The sequence below is a fragment of the Lissotriton vulgaris genome, chromosome 9 (assembly GCF_964263255.1).
Source record: "Lissotriton vulgaris chromosome 9, aLisVul1.2, whole genome shotgun sequence".
Taxonomy (NCBI): Eukaryota; Metazoa; Chordata; class Amphibia; order Caudata; family Salamandridae; genus Lissotriton; species Lissotriton vulgaris.
The window spans coordinates 28,941,117-28,960,907 of NC_141697.1; the positions used below are offsets into that span (position 1 = coordinate 28,941,117).

A 19,791-nucleotide genomic window follows, 5' to 3' on the forward strand; every position below is an offset into this window, starting at 1 on the left:
GGCGTGGGTCCTGATGCAGGCGAACTTGCAGGAGAGGCAGGCGAATGATCCATGAATTTGTCTTGGGGTAGCAACGTAGCATTGTGGTGTGCGTCCGGGGTTAAGGGACAGGAGGGTGGCGGCGTCATACGAAATGCGGGTGGAGTGGGTTTTGCGGGGGCCAGGGGGTCTGGCGCTGGGCGCGGTCCAGGCGCGGACGGGCGTAGACGGGCTTACCTTTGGCGCACCTTCGGCGCGCATGGGGCGCGCCCGAAAGCTGCGCAGAAAGGCATCTGTCGTATGCGGATAGTGGAGGGGGAGGGGCGAGGGAGGAGCAGCTGGGAGGCGGGTGCGTGGAAGATATCCGGCCAGGGGGGCACAACAACAACAACAAAAATGGCTGCAAGCCAAACACCGAACCAGGATTGGGGTAAAGACCCAATGGGCGCAATGAGAGTGGCACAGGCACAGACTATCTAAACAGGACTACACAATTAAAATATTCTAAAAGCGCTCTATGGCAGTCTAGCGCTACGATTGAAATTCAATTGGCAATTATGAGGCAAACGGGTAATTTAGCGGTATAATGTACTTTAGCAGATATTTAATCTAAACAGTTAGACTAGCGCTGAGATATCTTCTAGTGTTCAGGCAGGCAAGAGCGAGTCAAGCGGTGTAGTGCTACGATACCAGATGGTGGGTTGAGTGGAGCTGGAAGCAGCGTGAGGGAGCGGCCGCTTCTGATGGGAATCAGGGCGGTCACAGCTTCGCACAGGGGAGAGCGGCGCTTACAATGTCTGTGGGAGGGAGGAGCAGCTGGGAGGCAGGTGCGTGGAGGATATCCGGCCAGGGGGGCACAACAACAACAACAAAAATGGCTGCAAGCCAAACACCGAACCAGGATTGGGGTAAAGACCCAGTGGACGCAATGCGAGTGGCACAGGCTCAGACGATCTAAACAGGACTACGCAATTAAAATATTCTAAAAGCGCTCTATGGCAGTCTAGCGCTACGATTGAAATTCAATTGGCAATTATGAGGCAAACGGGTAATTTAGCGGTATAATGTACTTTAGCAGATATTTAATCTACACAGTTAGACTAGCACTGAGATATCTTCTAGTGTTCAGGCAGGCAAGAGCGAGTCAAGCGGTGTAGTGCTACGATACCAGATGGTGGGTTGAGTGGAGCTGGGAGCAGCGTGAGGGAGCGGCCGCTTCTGATGAATTGCATTTTTTCACGGCCGCACAGCACATCAAAGGGCTTCTCCCAGCGTGTGCTGTGCGGCTTCTCCTCCCCTAATTATTCATGGCTGCCCGGTGGCCGGCCGTACTTTCAGTTTCTGGCGTTCATTTTGCTGTTCCAACACTCAGAGTCGGCATGGTGGCTTAATCATCTCAATCTCTTGATGTTGAAACAACACAGCCCACTTATCCCCCTACAATCAGTAAACTGGCTATCAGTAAATTAAATAATAGTTAATACTCTTGCGTGCTGTGCTAAGAGATGGCAGGAGTGCTGTTTAAAGTTCTGTATTAAAAACATGTCATTTATGGTAGGGCGTCCTCTTTCAGTGCTACAAACGACCATACATAATCCTCTTAAAATGGAAAGCGAAGAAGGCCATACGCCCGGCACAGCTGAATATGAAACAACAATTTGTCCAGGCGGCCTAGGTAACTTGTGCTTCGCTCTTGGCATCTCTTCTGGGCCAGAGAGCAGCTCCTACGTCAGCTGTATTCGGCATCGCCGTGCTCCACTCGCTTCACCCCATGGCCAGCAAACTGGTACTTCAACTGGAGAGGAAGGCTTCGTAAACAAACCCCCACCCCACACCATGACGTCAGGGGTCGCTGAAAATAAACTTCCCACCTCTGATGCACGGAGCCCTGCTTCCGTACGGCTCTTCGTTCACTTCACCTGCTGCTGGGCCCCATAACTTCATTTTGCACTCGGGCCACTCGAGGGATCCGAGCAGGACTCGCGAGACAGCCTGCAATGACTACAGTCACTCTCGGGCTCTGCCCCCTACAGCGCCTCCTGGGACTTTTGCATAAACATTGGCCCTAAGTGGAGGCAAGCTGCAGCCCTGCGGGGAGCCTCAACAAAGGGTGAGAGTGCCAATTACCCCTCATCATCCATCAGAAACCCATCAATCCAACACCCATCAGACTCCACCTCCCACTGAAGCCTCTCTTATCAAGGTGCCAACATCAAAACGGGGCCAATTGTTCTGCAAACTATTGGCGGGGAGTTTTGCATCTGCAGAGAGAGCTCTGCTTTGATGGCACCCAGACACATTCACCGATGCCCATGCAGCCAGGCCTGCCTTGTTCAGTCCGAGGCTTAAGTGGGGTGAATGGCGGTGAGAGTGCTCAGTCTGCCCTGTCCCACAGTCGGTGTCCACCTCTGGAATTGGACCATTTAAGTATTATCACCACTTCTGAAAGGCTTCCCCATCTGTTTCTGGCCACGGTTATCCCAACATCCTTCTTAATGGTGGAACAGACATACGTCAGAGTACCGCACCTTCTTTGTTTCAAGGTGCAGCGTTGATGGGCACTGATAACATCACAAAGCATATTCACTGATAGACAACCAAACCAGCAGACAGATTTGAGAAAAACACACACACCCCTACCCCCCCCCCCCCCCCCTCCCCGCCCCCCAACACACACACACTCTCTCTCTCGATTCAGTGGGCACAATTTCTCTTGTAAATATGCAATTAAATGCTGGGTAAAATTACACCTACAAAGAACCGACTCCAATAATACATTGTGCCTACGTCACTGACAAATACACACCTTGGACATTCCACTGCGATTCAACGTCAATGCGCACCGTGGGAACTGAACTGTTTAACCTTTCTTTAACAACAACAGGTACCAGAGGGTCTAGAATCAAGGAAAGAGTTCAAAGGTATATGATATCCACCCAACAGACCACAGCCCCCTCCTTAACTGGAGGTCAACATGATGAACACAAGGACTCTATAGGGATGAGGAAAATACCCATCAGTCACCACTCTGATACTCAATATAGTGAGGCAGACTATAGGGTGGACCATGGGATGTCATCATTTAGACCTTCACGATAACACACTCCCCTGTTTTGGTTTCTTTTCTTCACTCACAGTTATTTGCACTGCACACCCCAGTCCCATATTTTCTCTCCACTCACTAAGATTGAGTGGTAGACCACACTGTAATTGGAACAACAAAGGGGACCTCCTAACCACCAGGTCTTCCTTTGATTGTAATACAAACTTTCTCAGACGGGTGGTCCGGACAAATCCCAAATGATGAAGGGCGGATCCTCATCCCTTGAGAGTCTTTGTGTTCATCATGTTGACCTCCAGTTAAGGAGGGGGCTGTGGTCTGTTGGGTGGATATCCTATACCTTTGAACTCTTTCCTTGATTCTAGACCCTCTGGTACCTGTTGTTGTTATCAGATTCTTTGGGGATTGTACTCAGTTAGGTCTATAAATTTTCCCTAGGTCCTCTCCCACCGTAGTGTTATTTGTTAACCTTTCTTTAACCCTTTCTTTCCTATTACGAGAGGACGTTTATAAACACTGTCACTTCACTACTAAGCAACTAAGGCACAGGGACATCATCTTATCTCATGGTTTGAAACCGTTATGCCAGTGCTGAAACCAGAAGTGTTTTTTCACAAACATTCAAATCCTGATTTTAAACGGAAATTCACCTCACACACACACACTGTCACCATAACACCCTCTACATCATACAAAGGCACACGCACACACCTTCATCCTCACAACACCGCACACCATCGGAATACACACACCCTCCCCCTCACACCACCTCACACACACTCACGCTCACACACAATTACACTCAAAGACCCTTACACACCCTCAATAACATTCTCAAAAATCACACACACTAACACACTCACACACCCTATCAGCATCACACATCATATCACAATCAATCACCCTTTTCAAACTCACTCACATTCTCACATTACACAAATGTCACAAAAAGACGTTAATATTTCACTTCTGTTCTTTTATTTTCCTCACAATAAAATACACTGAACATAATCTTCACAAAAGGTATTTACAACAGTTTAAGCAATTGCCATTATAAATTACAATAACTTTTATTTAAGTATTAATTATTTAAAAAATTTCATAACCATTGTTATTTGTAATACTATGAGTGTCACATTTGCAAAAGTTGAAAGTATTGGCATTGTAAATGACAAAACTATTAATTTCGCAATTTTCAAAACCAACACATAAATATAAAATGTCATTTACAAAACCAATAGCTCCAACTTTCCTACTGCGAGACCTATTGGCAACGCCAGTGCTTGTTTTCTTTACAAGCTTTATTACCCTCTTCGTCTCCGGCCTTATCCTAAATGCCCCGGGCCTCCCTCCAGCTCTACGTGATCAATATTGTGTTACCCAAGATCTTAGCTAAATACCACCTCCAATATGTCTGCCGCAACTCGCCAAGATACTTTAAAAAAAAAAAAAATTTTTGTAAACCTTTATTAGCATTACTCAGTTACATTCAAAGTCTACCAACCGTCACGGTTGAACACAGGTACAGAGGTAGTTTAAGCAGACAATATAGAACAGGATCAATGCAAAAGTACACCTCACAGTATCTATGTGTAACTCAGGAGAGCTTAGTAGAAATATGGTCACAGGATTAGGAGAGGTTTGTTTTTAAAATTAAGAAAAGCATGATCTGACGCCGCACAGTTAAACCTTACCAACGCCAGGGTTACACATGAAATAGGTTATTCACGGCAGGACCACCGTAGGCAGGATATTCGTGTCAGGATGTAGAATCAGGATATTCAATAAACATTACACGTCCCCACCCAAACAGCGTCCGTCCGTCCGCCATGTCATAAAGCGTTAAAAAACATAAAACCTTTTACTGAACTAGGAAAACGCACGGAGAATTACCTCTAATCAGACCCGCAAAAATAAGAGAAGAAGAAAAAGAAGAAGAAAAAGAAGAAAGGAAAGAAAAAACCAAAATATTAACAAGTAAAATAAAGGCCATAGAACAAAGAAAGGGAAACAAAAAACGGTACACGGGGCAGCGCTGGAGCCAAGTTTTCGGGGGCGGGCTGACCTGCATAGCGGTTGACCGGTACCTTCTGGGTCCATGCGGCCGTTGTTATTGCACTCGCAGGCGGCGGTGAAGTCACGCTAGGTCCCGGCTGCAAGTCTCGTGCAGGCCAAAATCACGGAGGTCCGTAACTTCGCTTCCAGGGCACGGAAAGCGCTCGAGGTCGGACGCATCTGCTTAGCGCCCTTTCCGACACACGGGAGCACCGGAGCTGTGCGGGGTAGTCGATGAAATCAGACGGCGGGAGAGGAGAGCCGGCGGAGCCGGGAGCCCGGGCGACCATCTTGGCCGCCGGTCTGGCTCCGCCCCCCCTCGCCAAGATACTTGATGGACATTGTCTCCCAATTTTAACATCGACCAATCAAAAGAATATTGCTGGGATGATCGGCCCTTAATGACTTTCTCTGGAGAAAAGAAAGGGTCGGTTTTGCAAAGGAGCACCCCGTTGCGGTGGGTAATTCTCTGTATTAAAATCCGCTACGCACTGGCCTGCAAGCAGTGTCCTGAGGGCCTGTGGGCTCATTCACCAGGGTCAAAGCCACTGCGAAGGTTTTAGTATAAAGGTATCTTTTCCAGACATCTGCCAGGCTACGACCTGGGTGTGGGTCCATATGGTCCTGAAACACTACTCCGTAATCAGTGCAGTTTATAACAAAGCTTTTGGAGACCTTCACAACATCTTTCACAGCATTCTGAACGCTTTCTGGTTGGGCTAGTAAGAATTCTGGAAGCCCTACATGTGGCCAAAAAGAGAGAGTCTTGGCATTGACAAGTGTCTCTTTACCAAGGCTTCATCCTCCTCAAAGGATTCTTCTGAGATTTCAGCTAACCTTGTGTAGCTGAAATAAAGACCATGGATAGCATGAACGTCCCAAACTGAACTTTAAGAGCCAGATGCCAATTTAGTACGACCCCTTTACTCCTATACTGTGCCTAAAACATTCTTTTACTAATCTAAGCCCTTTTAGAAGTGAAAAATTAGACTTCATGTTGCAGCATCCACTTGCAGCCAGTTGAGCCACGTTCAGTTTTTACTTTTCTGAAGTATTCCCTCCGTCTCATAGTGTCCCCCTGTCTACTAATCTGCCATGACAGGTATGTGGGTCTCATCTGCACATCTACCTTTGACTTGGCATCCTATGGTAAGAGGATCTCAAAGATAAGTGTATGTTGAAATAGATGCACGATAACCTTGTGTGTAATATGGGCTACTTGATTCTGGAAGGTCCACCTTACGGACCTGAAAGAATGCCATGCCACAGTCCTGGTGTCACATTAAGTTTGTAGCCTCCACTCTGCCCACATCAGTCGAAGGTGTTGAATGTTTTGGTCTTCCATATTGAATGCTACTGTGGTGACACACTACTTCTCAGTTCAAGGTGTTCACTTATCCACCTCTGTATTGGGGTAGGAAGCTGTTCGGTGGTTGTTTGCAGCCTGATATTGTACAGAAAGTAGATTCAAGCTTCTTGTTTTGTTGTCTCTTATTGTTTTCCTGGCTTGGTTATTAGATTGTTCCTGTTTTTTATTTCTCTTAATCTAGGTCCTGGAACTGATCTGCACTCGTGAGTCTGGTGCAGTTTTTGAAGCCGGGGGCTTGAACTGTGTGCTCACCTTCATTCGGGACAGCGGGCACTTGGTCCATAAGGACACGCTGCACTCTGCCATGTCTGTTGTATCCCGTCTGTGTGGCAAGATGGAGCCTCAGGATTCTTCGCTGGAGGTCTGTGTGGAATCCTTGTCCAGCTTACTCAAGCATGAAGATCACCAGGTGAGGCACGGCGCTGTACTGTAGGTAACTCCCTGGGTGGGTACGTCAGCTGTATCTACCCAAGACACAGACTTGGATTACTGTACTAGAACTGTGAGGCAGTTGGATGCAAGAGACACTGCTTGGTTTTCAGTTCTCTACAGTTGCTGCTGCAATCTTCACAACAGTAGGGGGCAGAAAGAGATTCTTTGTTGTTTCTAGTGGCCCAGTGCTTTGTATGAGTTTGCTCTAAAACCCAAAAGCTCCAAACAAGATTTCGGCTCAATTTGTTGGTTGAGAAAGAAACTCTCGGCCAGAGCAAACATTAAAGCAACCCAAAGTGAAATTGGGGAGTGGCTGAAGGATTCAAATTTTCATTTGAAAATGTATAGGTTTTGAGAACAAAATGCAAACGATAACAATCCGAGATTTGTACTGAAATCTAACCGGCTCCAGTGGTTTCTGGGCGTTCTTTATACATGTATTGCCTTGAGGCTTCCCAGCTATCTGAGACTCCTTCAATCAATCAATCAGTATTTGTAAAGCACTGCTTATCACTCTTGAGGGTATCCAGCCACTTGGGGTTGCTGCTGGGTGTAGTTAGTTGAAAAGCCTGGTTTTCAGGCCTTTTCTGAACTCCAGCAGGGTGGGGGTGCGGTCCGGAAATGGAGGGAGAGGCTGGTCCAGGTCTTGGTGGCCAGGTAGGAGAAGGAGCAGTCATTGCTCCTACTTTTGTGGATGCAGGGAGAGTGGGCGAGGGGGGCGAAGTGCAGTTGTCTGGCTGGTAGATAAAAATTTACTCTGTGGTTGATTGTGCAGGGTCCTGAGGCGTGGGTTAGCATTTTGGACTGGCACATTTTATGGATGGGGAGCTAGTGAAGCGTTCTAATGTGAGGGGTGGTGTGGGCACACCACAGGAGGTTGAGGTCGAGCCTGACCGCTGAGTTCTAAATGGTCTGTAGTCTGTTTAGCAGCTGGGAGATGGTTCCCACATAGAGGGTGTTGCCGTAGTCTAGAATGTTTCTCCTTTCCTTGTTGTTAGTCTCTATTGATGTTTCGTATGCCTTCTTGGGGTTTGCAGCCAAGTCTGTAGGTGCATACCCCTTTCCTTCCCGTGCATTGGCCCAGATATATTGGTGTTAAATATTGGCAAAGTTGGAGCAGGGGCGGCTTTAGTCATGTGCAAGCTGTGCACCTGCACAGGGCCACCAAACCCCTGGGGCCCCCACGCCAATATATATCCTTAATATAATAATCCTCTGAGGATGGATACATATTTGTGTAGCGGTCCCTGGCAGGGATTTGGCGGCCTCCGGCTCTGTTCCACTTCCAAAAACCCTGACCCCTCCCCTCTTCACTGGCCTCCGCGCCTGCGTTTCTCCTGGTTCATGATTGGCTTCTTTTTTTCCCTACCCACTGCTGACCCGCTGGTACATTCCTGAGCTCCGGAGGGCTCCGCCCCACCCGGACCCCCTCTTCCGGGGCCCCCTACCTACGCTCCCTGCCCAGGGCCGCCATGAGCCTAAAGCCGTCCCTGGTTGGAGAGACTAGTGTCTTCTCATGATGTTCTTTATTAATGTGGATTTGTCAGCATTGACCTCCATCTGTTGTACACTGGACACAGTGGAGGCGACGTGAAGTACTCCTGTGCTGACTGCCTTCTGTTTGTTGTATGCCAGGTACAGTGGAGCCGACAAGGAGTACTCACGCGCTGGCCTCCTTCAGTCTATTGTACACTGGGCACATTGAAGCCTGCAAGGAGTACACATGCGCTGGCTTCCTTCAGTCTGTTGTTAACTGGACACAGGGGACCCTACATTGATTTCTGATGAATTGGCCTCCTTCAGTGTGTTGTACGCTGCACACGGCAAAGACTGTATGTAGTTCATATGCACTGGTCTCATTCAGTCGTTCGCTGGACACAGTAAACTCTGTAGCAGTTTCTCAGCTTTGTCCATCAGTCAATCCGGTGTACATTGGACATCGTGGGACTGCTAGGGTTTCCACGAGCTGGCCTCCTTCAGACTGATCTACATTGGACACAGTGGAGCCTTTATAGGGTTCTGATATATTTACAGCCCTTATTCTGATGACTCCTCGAAGGTATGGACACTAACCTTCTCTTCTCATTCCCTAACAGGTTTCTGATGGAGCCCTGCGCTGCTTTGCTTCCTTAGCGGACAGGTTTACACGACGTGGAGTGGACCCTGCACCACTTGCCAAGCATGGGCTAACCGAGGAGTTGCTGTCACGCATGGCTGCTGCCGGGGGCACTGTATCTGGTCCCCCGTCTGCTTGCAAGTCTGGGAGCCGTTCCTCTGGAGCTCAACCCCCTTCTACAGACTCAAAAGTCAGCAATCAGGTGTCTACTATCGTGAGTCTGCTGTCCACGCTGTGCCGGGGCTCTCCTGTCGTCACTCATGTAAGTAAACTCCAGAAGTTGCGGGAACTTCTAGTAGTGGTCCCACAATGCATGGCATGGTTGGGTTGTCAACTGCATGCTTATATGACTCCTGTTTGTTTTTGTCCAGAAGGCTACCATATGAAAAACATTTTGAGGAGTCTTATTAGTCCCATATTTTTATATTTTATTACCTTTGCACTAACTTTGCTCATAGTGTTAAAAAAAAGAAATTTCTATATTTTACAATGCAAGGTGAGGACCTACATCAGTTGCAAAAACATGCCATAGAATATGGGTTTAGTGCCAGTTACCTGTGGATGTGGGTGGCATTTCTCGTCGGTCGTAAATGTTTTTGTATCCGCTATTCCATTTTTCCTGTCATTACCATTTACAAAATTTGTTGCGCGTGCTCATGTTTCTTTGTAGCATGATGTTCCTCAAGCAAAGGTAGGGTGGCAAGTGGCACTGCAGTTTATAGAGTTGATGCAGAGCTTTATATTATATAGCAAACTGTGTCTCGAATGCGGCCGTGAAATAAACTGGTACAATTCTTACATATTCCTTTTGATTCAGTCTTTCTCACTTGCCCTGCTTCATTCCCTTGAAGGCAGCAGTGACACCGGCTCCAGAAGGGATTTTTATTTTATTTTTATTTTACAGAGATTTATATAGCATGAACTTGACCCTAATCAGGTATCAGAGCGCTTTACATAGCACCAGTTGCATTACATGAGTACACGTTCTTTTTTGTTCGGCACACGGAGATTAAGTGATTTACCCAGAAGACGTTCAGCGTCCTTGCCGAGACTCGAACCCAGTTCCCCAGATTCGAGGTCGCCGCCCTAGCCATTAAGCCAACTCCTCTCCCTAGTGCTTCCAAGTCCTCCTCCTCCAGCCCCTGCTCTCTGTTCCTGTACATTTGTGAGACCTCTGTTGCTCTTTTAATGAACACAGACTGGCTCTTACGTTTCTTTCTCTTTGCCCAGGCTCCACTGGACCATATCTTATATTTGTTAGGGGCCCCATTGCTATTCAAGGTAGTCTTCTGGTGCATCCAAACAGGATTCTGAGATTTCACTCTTCATATTTGAACTTTTATCTTCTCCGCTTCATTCTACAAACTCAAAGCACCACTGCTAGGAAATCCTAGATACATTCAATATTGAGGTGCTATTCAGTTAACTGGGACAGCAGTACAATCCCCTCGCTTCTTAGAGATCCTGGGTATGACCAGGAATACTGAGACCCTTCTTTCAGGAAGTAAAAACAAAATCTAGAACCAAAGTAGGCTCTTCTTAGAAGGAAAAGTATCAAACATTAGGTAGTGCCGGGAATAGAAGCTGCAGTTCTTGTGCTTCCCAAGATGTGTACTTGTAGTCCTTTCAGCTAAGGTGCATGAGAAGTGGTGTACGTCCTCATTAGGGACAGTTGTGGCTGCCACATTTGTGCGCTTGAAGTATGCACACAAAGTTGCTCCAGTTTAGGTAAAGCATATTAGGACTGCTTTGTTATTTTTGAGACGGATCTAGACCTCTACCAGTACAGTCAGTTCGTGTACATTGCTTATTATTCTATGTTGACTTTGGCACGCTGAACAAGATTCAGAATGTACAACACTGGTTGCCTTGCCCTGAGCCTGCTGTCGTCTTTTTGTAGGATTTGCTGCGTTCCAAGCTCCCAGATTCTATTGAAAGTGCCCTACAAGGGGATGAGCGGTGTGTGCTGGACACCATGAGGTTGGTCGATCTGCTGCTGGTGCTGCTGTTTGAAGGCCGCAAGGCCTTGCCGAAGTCCAGCGCTGGCTCCACTGGGAGAATGCCGGGTTTGCGGCGACTGGACAGCTCCGGAGAACGCTCCCACAGGCAGCTCATCGACTGCATCCGTAGCAAGGACACTGATGCCCTGATAGATGCCATCGACACTGGAGGTGAGTGGGGAAGACTCATCGGCAAAATGTAATTTTGGGAGAATAGTATGTGATTTGGCAAGGATACACTTTGACAAGTGCCAATGTAATCATAGACACTTGGGGAACCAAGGAAAGGTCTGTGAGGGCTGCTCCTCTGATCTTTGGGTCCAGCATAGAGGATACAGATATGACCCACTCGGGACCAGACTTTGTAAATAAGGCATTCTTTTGCACAGGGCAAGTTGAAGAACAGAATTATTTTGGGCTTTCCTTTCACTCACTGATTAATGGGAGTTACAGCCTTGCATGGGAGTTCTGTTAACCTACACACTCTGAAAAAGTGTATTTTATATCCCAGTCCTGAGCACTAGCATAAAGTATGTCTGTTACTGACCAGATGTGAATGTCACACTGCCCTTTATTTTTAGACCAGCTAGAGTATGTATGCTAATGCTGCTTTACCTCCACAACAGAGGGAACAGCCAGGATTAATTTATGTAGCACTGCACTCCTTCCCTTAGGTCAATGAATGGTTGTTGGAGACTGAGGTTGAGCATAGAGCTGTAGCTTCATTAGAAGCTGGAGCTTTTGGGGCTAAGAAACTATCTGATGGCGCACAGCAGGTCTAAAGTAATTGGCAGGGAGGGGGGTATAAAGACTTAGTGCTAAGAACAAAGGGTGTCCTAAATGATCTAGAAAGGCTCCCACTGCATCTGTGTGTTCAGGGATGGGCTCAAAATGGTCTCTGTTGTGTTCCGATGTCATAGGTAAAAATATGTGCATCCTTGTTACAACTGGAAAGTTTAATGCTGGATATGCTTGTGTGTTTTAACCCCTGGACTCTTTTAATTCATAGCTTTTGAAGTGAACTTCATGGATGATGTTGGACAAACTCTCTTGAACTGGGCCTCTGCTTTTGGGACGCAAGAAATGGTAAGTCCAGTATCTCCGTCGTCGGCATAGACGAACACTCATTATGCAGTGATGTCAACATAACTTTTGGACAGAGACCCACAGACAATGATCAAGGCTGTCCTGTTGCAGCCGACAAAGATCATGACCCACTCCATGCTGGTTGAGCAATTAAGGACCTCTCTCTGCCTTTTGTCACAAATCAGAGCTACCCTGGTGTTCTGCACTGAGCAGGACCAGACACAAGGCAATTGGTAGAGACCAGGGCCAGGCTCTGGGAGGCTGGCGCAGAGCAAGGCCTGGCTCTGGCCGGCTGGCGCAGAGCAGGCCCAGGCACTGGGCCGCTGGCGCAGAGCAGGCCCAAGCTCTGGGAGGCTGGCGCAGATCAGGTCCAAGCTCTGGGAGGCTGGGCCAGAGCAGAGCTTTGCCAGGCTGTCTGCGGCCAGCCCAGAGCAGATCTGGGCCATGCTGCCGGCGGTTAGCCCACAGCAGAACTGGGCCAGGCAGCCGGCACAGAGCATAGCAGGGCCAGGCTACGGGCAGCCCGCATAGAGCAGAGCAGGCCCAGGATGCGGGCGGCCGGCAGAGAGCAGATCTGGGCCATGCTGTCAGCCCGGAGCAGGGCCAGGCTGCTGGCGGCCGGCACAGAGCAGAGCAGGTCCAGCCTGCTGGCGGCTGGCACAGAGCAGGGCAGGTCCAGCCTGCTGGCGGCCGGCACAGAGCGGTGCAGGGCCAGGCTGCTGGCGGCCGGCACAGAGCAGGGCAGAGCCAGGCTGTGGGTGGCCAGTACGGAGCAGGGCCAGGCTGCGGCGGCCGGCACGGAGCAGAGCTGGCCCAGGCTGTAGGCAACCAGCACAGAGCAGGCCAGGCCCAGGCTGTGGGCGGCCGGCACAGAGCAGAGCCGGGCCAGGCTGAGGGCGGCCAGATGGAGTAGAGCAGGGCCAGGCTCTGGGCGGCCAGCACAGGGCAGAGCAGGTCCAGCCTGCTGGCGGCTGGCACAGAGCAGGGCAGGTCCAGCCTGCTGGCGGCTGGCACAGAGCAGGGCAGGTCCAGCCTGTTGGCGGCTGGCACAGAGCAGGGCAGGTCCAGCCTGCTGGTGGCCGGCACAGAGCGGTGCAGGGCCAGCCTGCTGGTGGCCAGCACAGGGCAGAGCAGGGCCATTCTACAGGCGGCCAGCACATGGCATAGCAGGGCCAGGTTCTGGGTGGCCAGAGCAGGGCTAGGCTATCGGCGGCCAGGCCAGAGCAGGACCAGTCTGTGGGCGGCCAGGCCAGAGCAGGGCCAGTCTGTGGGCGGCCAGGCCAGAGCAGGGCCAGTCTGTGGGCGGCCAGGCCAGAGCAGGGCCAGGCTGCGGGCGGCTGGCACAGAGCAGAGCAGGGCCAGGCTTCGGGCGCCTGGACAGAGCAGGGCCAGGCTATGGGTGGCTAGGCCAGAGCAGGGCCAGTCTGTGGGCGCCCGGCACAGAGCAGGGCAGGTTCAAGCTCTCTATTCTGTCAGCAGCATAGATCAGGACAAGACTGATACAAGCACACATTTGGACAGATCAAGGCAGACTTTGCGGTCCTGGCACAGGCCAGGTAAACTGTGTGTGCTGACTCTGTTTCTTTACCCTCTAGGTGGAGTTTCTCTGTGAGCGAGGAGCTGATGTGAACAGGGGTCAGAGATCCTCTTCACTGCATTATGCTGCCTGTTTTGGAAGACCTCAGGTAGCAAAAGTAAGTTCTGCACCCTGAATTTGAGGAAAAAGGTTGAGTGAGCAGGTTTGTGAGAATCCCAGTTCACCCTTTTCTTCCTTGTCCTTGGTTGAATAAAGAGGGAGGAATTATTCAGCTGGTGAAATTGCATGGAGAGAACAAGCACTTAAAGATAGCATCGTATAACTAAAGGAATTCTACAAGGTGATCAATTTATATAATTTAAGGTTAAGCATTGTTTTTGACAGATGCACAGATCAATCCATTTACTAAAAATAAATCCGGTATCATGTTCTGCCTGCATGGAGTGTGTAACTACCCTCCTTGGTGTTGGTGTTTAAAGCTGTGCAGATCTTGTATTCTGCCGTACCTGGAATAACATGAAACATCGCCAGATGTTCCATTCTCGTCAGGATTGAGTCCTAAGCAGTCTAACCAGAAAAGCTGCACCGGAGACCCAGTAAAGTAACTAAAATGTGTGCACAGCAGGTTTTTGAAATCTACATTTTACAGACTTGAAAAACGGACCCAAAACCTTATAGAATTGTTTTCCCCTTTTACTTTTAGAGATTCATGTCTTTCTGTAGCGCCATCCGGGAGGTGCCATTTTATCACAGGTGTAGTGATCTATTTGCATGTCTTGTGAAAGCCCCATTCTTTGCCTTTCTCTTTTTGTTTGGTCATATTTTGAGAACATGTTCAGGTTTTGCCTGGCAATACTTTTGAGTGAAACATTAGTTCTGGAGTTCAGATACATTTCATGCTTGCTCCTTGTGTAACTGTTGACATGTGTCTTTGTCAAGGCTCAGTGTCAGAAGCTGCTAGAGGCTCTACTTAGGGCTCTTCTCGTTAGAAATCAGAGCACTTAACATACAACTGAGTTTGCCTCAACCCAGTTGTCATTTCCGGGTCACCATACTCTGCCCCAACTTAGCTGACATTTCAGGGGAATGGAACACCCACCCATAACATCCCCTCCTTCCCCAGCTGAATTTTCATAGGCACAGAACTCCCACCCATGACTTCCCCTTCCTCCCTAGAGGGTGTTCTGGGGAAGGCCGCTTCAGCTCCTCAAGGTGTCGGGTAAAATGGCGTGTACCACTAATCTACCACTTGGCTGCTCCTGACCACCAGTAGCCTTCATTTGTGGGTGGGGACTTATTGTGTGCATCCTCTTCCCAATGGAACCTATTCTGAGCCATGAAGCTTACTCATCTGACTCTTGATAAGTATTTCCAAAGCTGGAGTAGAAGGGGGAAGCGGAACCCAAGGCCGCAGTCGTTCCACCGACAGCAGATCCTTACTCTTTCTCCAAGTTCAGTTATGTTCTCTAGTGCTGGTCGTGGAAAGCATATTTTATAATTGGTAGAATTCCTTACCCTATCCAAGGATAGTCACTTGTAAATGTTTCTTTACTTCAAACATTTCCAGAAGACCCTGCACTGAGGCGTTTTCAAGATGGTAGAACCCCTGTGCCAGTGAACCCAGATGCTGCCCTATTACGATGAGGAAACTGCAAGAAAACCAGCACTGGCTGCTTCCGATCTTGTGTCCTCCTGTTCGAGGCATGTGGGCTGCTGAATTCATATCTGTGCATAGATCGCTGCCTAGTGTTGGGTCCGGATGATTGCACATTGTTGTCCTGGAAGAGTCTTCGAAGTATCACGAGATAGGTGGCTCCTCCCCTGGACTACAGTGCGCATGGGCATCACCTCCATCCCCAGATTGTTTTTTTCCGCCATTGGGTTCGGATGTGTGTCGGTTCCCTCTGTCGGAACCGATAGTTGTTAACTCTCTTAACTCGAGACCAAAAGGTCTTTAGGCTTGGCGCCGGTATCGTTTTCGTTCGGGTCTTACTGTTTCTTCAGCTCCGAACTCTTGCTGCCCTTCTGCGTGCTGTCGGCGCGGACGGGCCTACACGACGCTCCAGACATGGAACGGACTCCGTTTAAACGGTGCCCGGTGTGCAACTCGAAATACTCGCACCTCGACGTGCACCCAGTGTGCAACACTTGTCTGTCGCCGGACCATGACGAGGCCAGGTGTATGGCCTGCTCCAGGTTCCGGTGTAAAAAGACCCTCAAGATTCGTCGCGCTGCGAGACTCCAGGCCCAGATGTCTGCGCCCCCGCCGGACGACATCTTTGAAGAAGACGTTGGAGACGACAATGTCCAACAGGTTTCGGACTCTAGCCCTGCGTCCGAGGGGGATGCCTACGACGCAGGAGACGAGGAGTTTGACGAAGCCGGCGACGAGGTAGGGGACGACGATGGGGCCATCGCCACCGTGGGGGATAGCTCAGAGGAGGAGCATCCCCGGACTGACTCAGGGGTCGACCCCCTTCCTGCGGCCCAGGTCGAGGGATCGCCTTCGGGCCTTACCCAAGACCTCGTTCTTAGTCCAGCAGCCCCGCATCCGGGCCCGGCCACGGACATTTTGGAGGTGCCACTCACGTTTCCAAAAACGAAAGTGAAGCCTTCGGGATCTGCGACTCCGGTTTCGAAACCGAAAGTGAAAGCTGTACAGAAGGCTCTGGAGGTGTCAAAGTCTAAGAAATCCAAAATGGCCGATGTGGAGAGTCACGCCAAGATGGCCGACCCGAGGGCCTCAGGGTCGATGGCGAAGTCGACCGACGCGGCTGCGTCGGCGCCGAAGATGGTCGCGGTCAATGACCCGAAGAAGCCTTCGAAGAAGCGTCAAGGCGATCCCAAGGCTCTGGCCTCGCCGGCTCCGGCCGTCGGGGCCAAGGACGGTGCAGCGTCGGCTCCGAAGACGGGGACTCTCGCCGACACCACTCCCAAGACGGGGAAATCGCCCGAGCCGGTCAATCCCTCTCCAGCCCTATCGAAGAAGGTCGAGGAGTCCCTGCAACGGATTCGGAAGGTCGCTGTGCTTTCCGAACCGGAAGAGGGGGTGTCGAAGCCCGCACTGAAGCCGTCAAAGGTGCAAATGCCTATCCGCTTCACCCTGCCGCCGAAGTCGACGCCGAAGGCTTTCGCTTCGAAGCATGGGGCAGGCGTGCCCTTGAAGGAGGTGTTGACGCCCAAAGCGTCTCCAGTGGTGTCTAAGCCTCGGCTCCAGCCACTTGCGGAGGAAGAGCGTCGTGAGGTCATCATCGACGCCAATACCGGGAAACTGTCCCTCCTCAAAAGGAAAATCACCACGGAGCCGGTGTTGGAACATTTTCGCATTCCTCTCAAAAACAAGAAGGACTCTGCGGGTACTTCAGCACCTATGGAGCCGGCGTCTCCAAGAGACCTGCCGCGTTCACCAACTCCTTCTACCGCGGGTGATGGTGACGAGGAGGAGGTCGAGTACAACTATCCAGCGTACTCGGATCCGGAGGAGGAACATGAACCATGGACTGCCGGAGGCGACCCCGAGGACCCGCAGTCGGGTCAAGAACCGCAGCTCTTTGCGGCGAAAACTTCGCCGACGGAGGACTCTGCAGCCTTCAACGCTTTGATCGAGAGAGCTGCAGCTAACCATGATGTCGAGCTGCACTCCGATCCTGTGGATGTGGACTTTTTATTTGACACTTTCTCAGTGGCTGAAAAGTCAATCAAGACTCTGCCACTGCTCAAAGGAGTGCTCAAGCACGCGCAGGAGGTCTTCAAGGAGCCCACTCGGGCACGTGTCATCAATCCACGCATTGATAAGAAATATAAGGCAGCGCCCTCGGATCCAACATATATCAAGGGACACTTGCCACTGGACTCTTTGGTGGTATCCAACGCTCGCAAGAGGGCGAACTCACAGACAACTGGTGACGCTCCTCCCCCAGACAAAGAGTCGAAAATATTTGAGGCCTCAGGGAAACGGATTGCTGCACAAGCAGCTAACATTTGGCGCATCTCAAACACGCAGGCCCTACTTGCACGCTACGATAGGGCTCATTACGACACCCTAGAAGCACTGCTCCAGCACTTGCCTGACCAATACAAGGAGGCAGGGGAAATGTTAATTCAAGAGGGAAAGCTCATTACAAACGCTTCCATCAAATGTGCGCTAGATGTGGCTGATACAGCCTCCAGGGCAATCAACACCAGTGTGTTGCTCAGAAGACATGCATGGCTTAGGATCTCAGGGTTTAAACCTGATATACAAACAACCATCCTTAACCAGACGGTTAATCCTGACCATTTGTTTGGACCCGAGGTTGATGCGACGCTTGAGAAAATGAAAAAAGATACAGACACTGCTAAGTCTATGGGGGCCCTCCAGTCTCAGCAGTTTCGGGGTGGTTCCTTTCGCCGCTCCAATACCAGAGGCACCTCAAGGGGTCAGGCATCGCAATCCACCCAGTACTACAAGAGCAATACCCAATCCTCATACACCAACAAGGGTAGAGGTGGCTACAGAGGCAACAATGTCAAGGGCAGGGGACGTGGAAACAACAGCTCCAGGTCCACCGCCACCAACAAGCAGTGACGTCTTGTCACTGCCCCCCGACCACACAACACCGGTCGGGGGGAGACTCCAGCAGTTCCTGCCCGTGTGGAGATCCATCACCACGGACAGGTGGGTCAAATCTCTTGTCCAGTACGGTTACTGTCTGGAACTTACTTCCACTCCACCAAACATACCTCCAAGAAGCCGTCCTATGTCCGGCGAGCACTTGCACTTGTTGCAGCAGGAAGTTCAGGTCATGCTGCAAAAAGGAGCAATAGAGCTCGTCCCACTGCAAGAAAGGGGCACAGGGGTTTACTCCCTGTACTTTCTAATCCCCAAGAAGGACGGATCCCTACGGCCCATCCTGGACCTCAGGCCCCTCAACCGGTACATTCTCTCGGAGCATTTCCATATGCTCACGTTGCAGCAGGTACTCCCTCTGCTTCAACAGGGGGACTTCCTGGCTACGTTGGATCTAAAAGATGCATACTTTCATATCCCCTTGCATCCTTCCCACAGGAAGTATCTCAGATTCACAATTCAAGACCAGCACTACCAGTTCAGGGTTCTGCCGTTCGGGGTCACCACAGCGCCAAGGGTCTTTACGAAGTGCCTGGCGACTGTGGCGGCGCATCTACGACGCCAGAACGTCCACGTCTACCCTTACCTGGACGACTGGCTCATTCAGGCAAAAACAGAGCAGCAGTGCGCCGACCACGTGTCCCGCACCATTCATCTCCTGCACGATCTGGGATTCTCTCTGAACTACCCGAAATCCCATCTCCAGCCCGCCCATGTACGACAGTATCTGGGCGCGACAATAAACACTCTGGCAGCCACTGCGCAGCCAAATTCAGTGAGAATCGCCAGTATCCAAACGCTGATCCAACGATTCAGACCTCAGCACTCGCTTCCAGCGAAGGTGTTCATGCAGTTGAAAGGCATGATGGCCTCCTGCATCTCAATCGTCCCGCACGCGAGACTACATATGCGTCCGCTTCAGGAGTGCCTAGCACGTCAGTGGACTCAGGCTCATGGGCAACTGACAGACCTAGTGTTGGTGAGCGGTCGGGCATACAACTCTCTGCATTGGTGGAATCCACAAAACCTTTGCAAGGGCCGACCATTCCAAGAGCCCGTGCCACAGATTATCCTGACGACGGACGCTTCTCTCCAGGGATGGGGAGCGCATGTACTCCACTACACGGTGCAGGGACTATGGACACTACAGCAAAGGAAGATGCACATCAATGTGTTGGAACTGATGGCAATCTTCATGGCCTTGAAGGCGTTCAAAGTACATCTGTGCAACAAAGTCGTGTTGATCCGGACGGACAACATGACAGCCATGTACTACATTCAGAAGCAGGGAGGCACACACTCTCCGCAGCTGTCTCATCTGGCTCAGAGCATGTGGAAGTGGGCCATTCAGAGGAACATCTTCCTCATGGCAGAGCATCTCCCGGGCAAGGACAACCAGATGGCGGACCTGCTCAGCAGGCACAGCCATCAAATGCACGAGTGGGAGATACATCCATCAGTACTCCAACCGTACTTCCAAAGGTGGGGTCATCCAGAGATAGACCTGTTCGCCACAAAGGAGAACGCAAAATGCCAAAGCTTCACCG

The 19,791-nt window shown here is 50.4% G+C and overlaps 1 protein-coding gene across 10 annotated transcripts in view; it reads left to right on the forward strand.

Moving 5' to 3' along the window:
* HECTD1 (HECT domain E3 ubiquitin protein ligase 1) overlaps window positions 1–19,791 on the forward strand; it is a 665,243-nt gene that overhangs the window by 145,234 nt on the left and 500,218 nt on the right. For all 10 annotated transcript variants that reach the window (XM_086936975.1, XM_086936976.1, XM_086936967.1 and 7 more), the window contains exons 4-8: window positions 6,646–6,873; window positions 8,993–9,274; window positions 10,913–11,183; window positions 12,022–12,098; window positions 13,694–13,792. In XM_086936975.1, coding sequence (XP_086793101.1) covers window positions 6,646–6,873; window positions 8,993–9,274; window positions 10,913–11,183; window positions 12,022–12,098; window positions 13,694–13,792 — 957 coding nt within the window. The remainder of the gene's footprint in view (window positions 1–6,645; window positions 6,874–8,992; window positions 9,275–10,912; window positions 11,184–12,021; window positions 12,099–13,693; window positions 13,793–19,791) is intronic.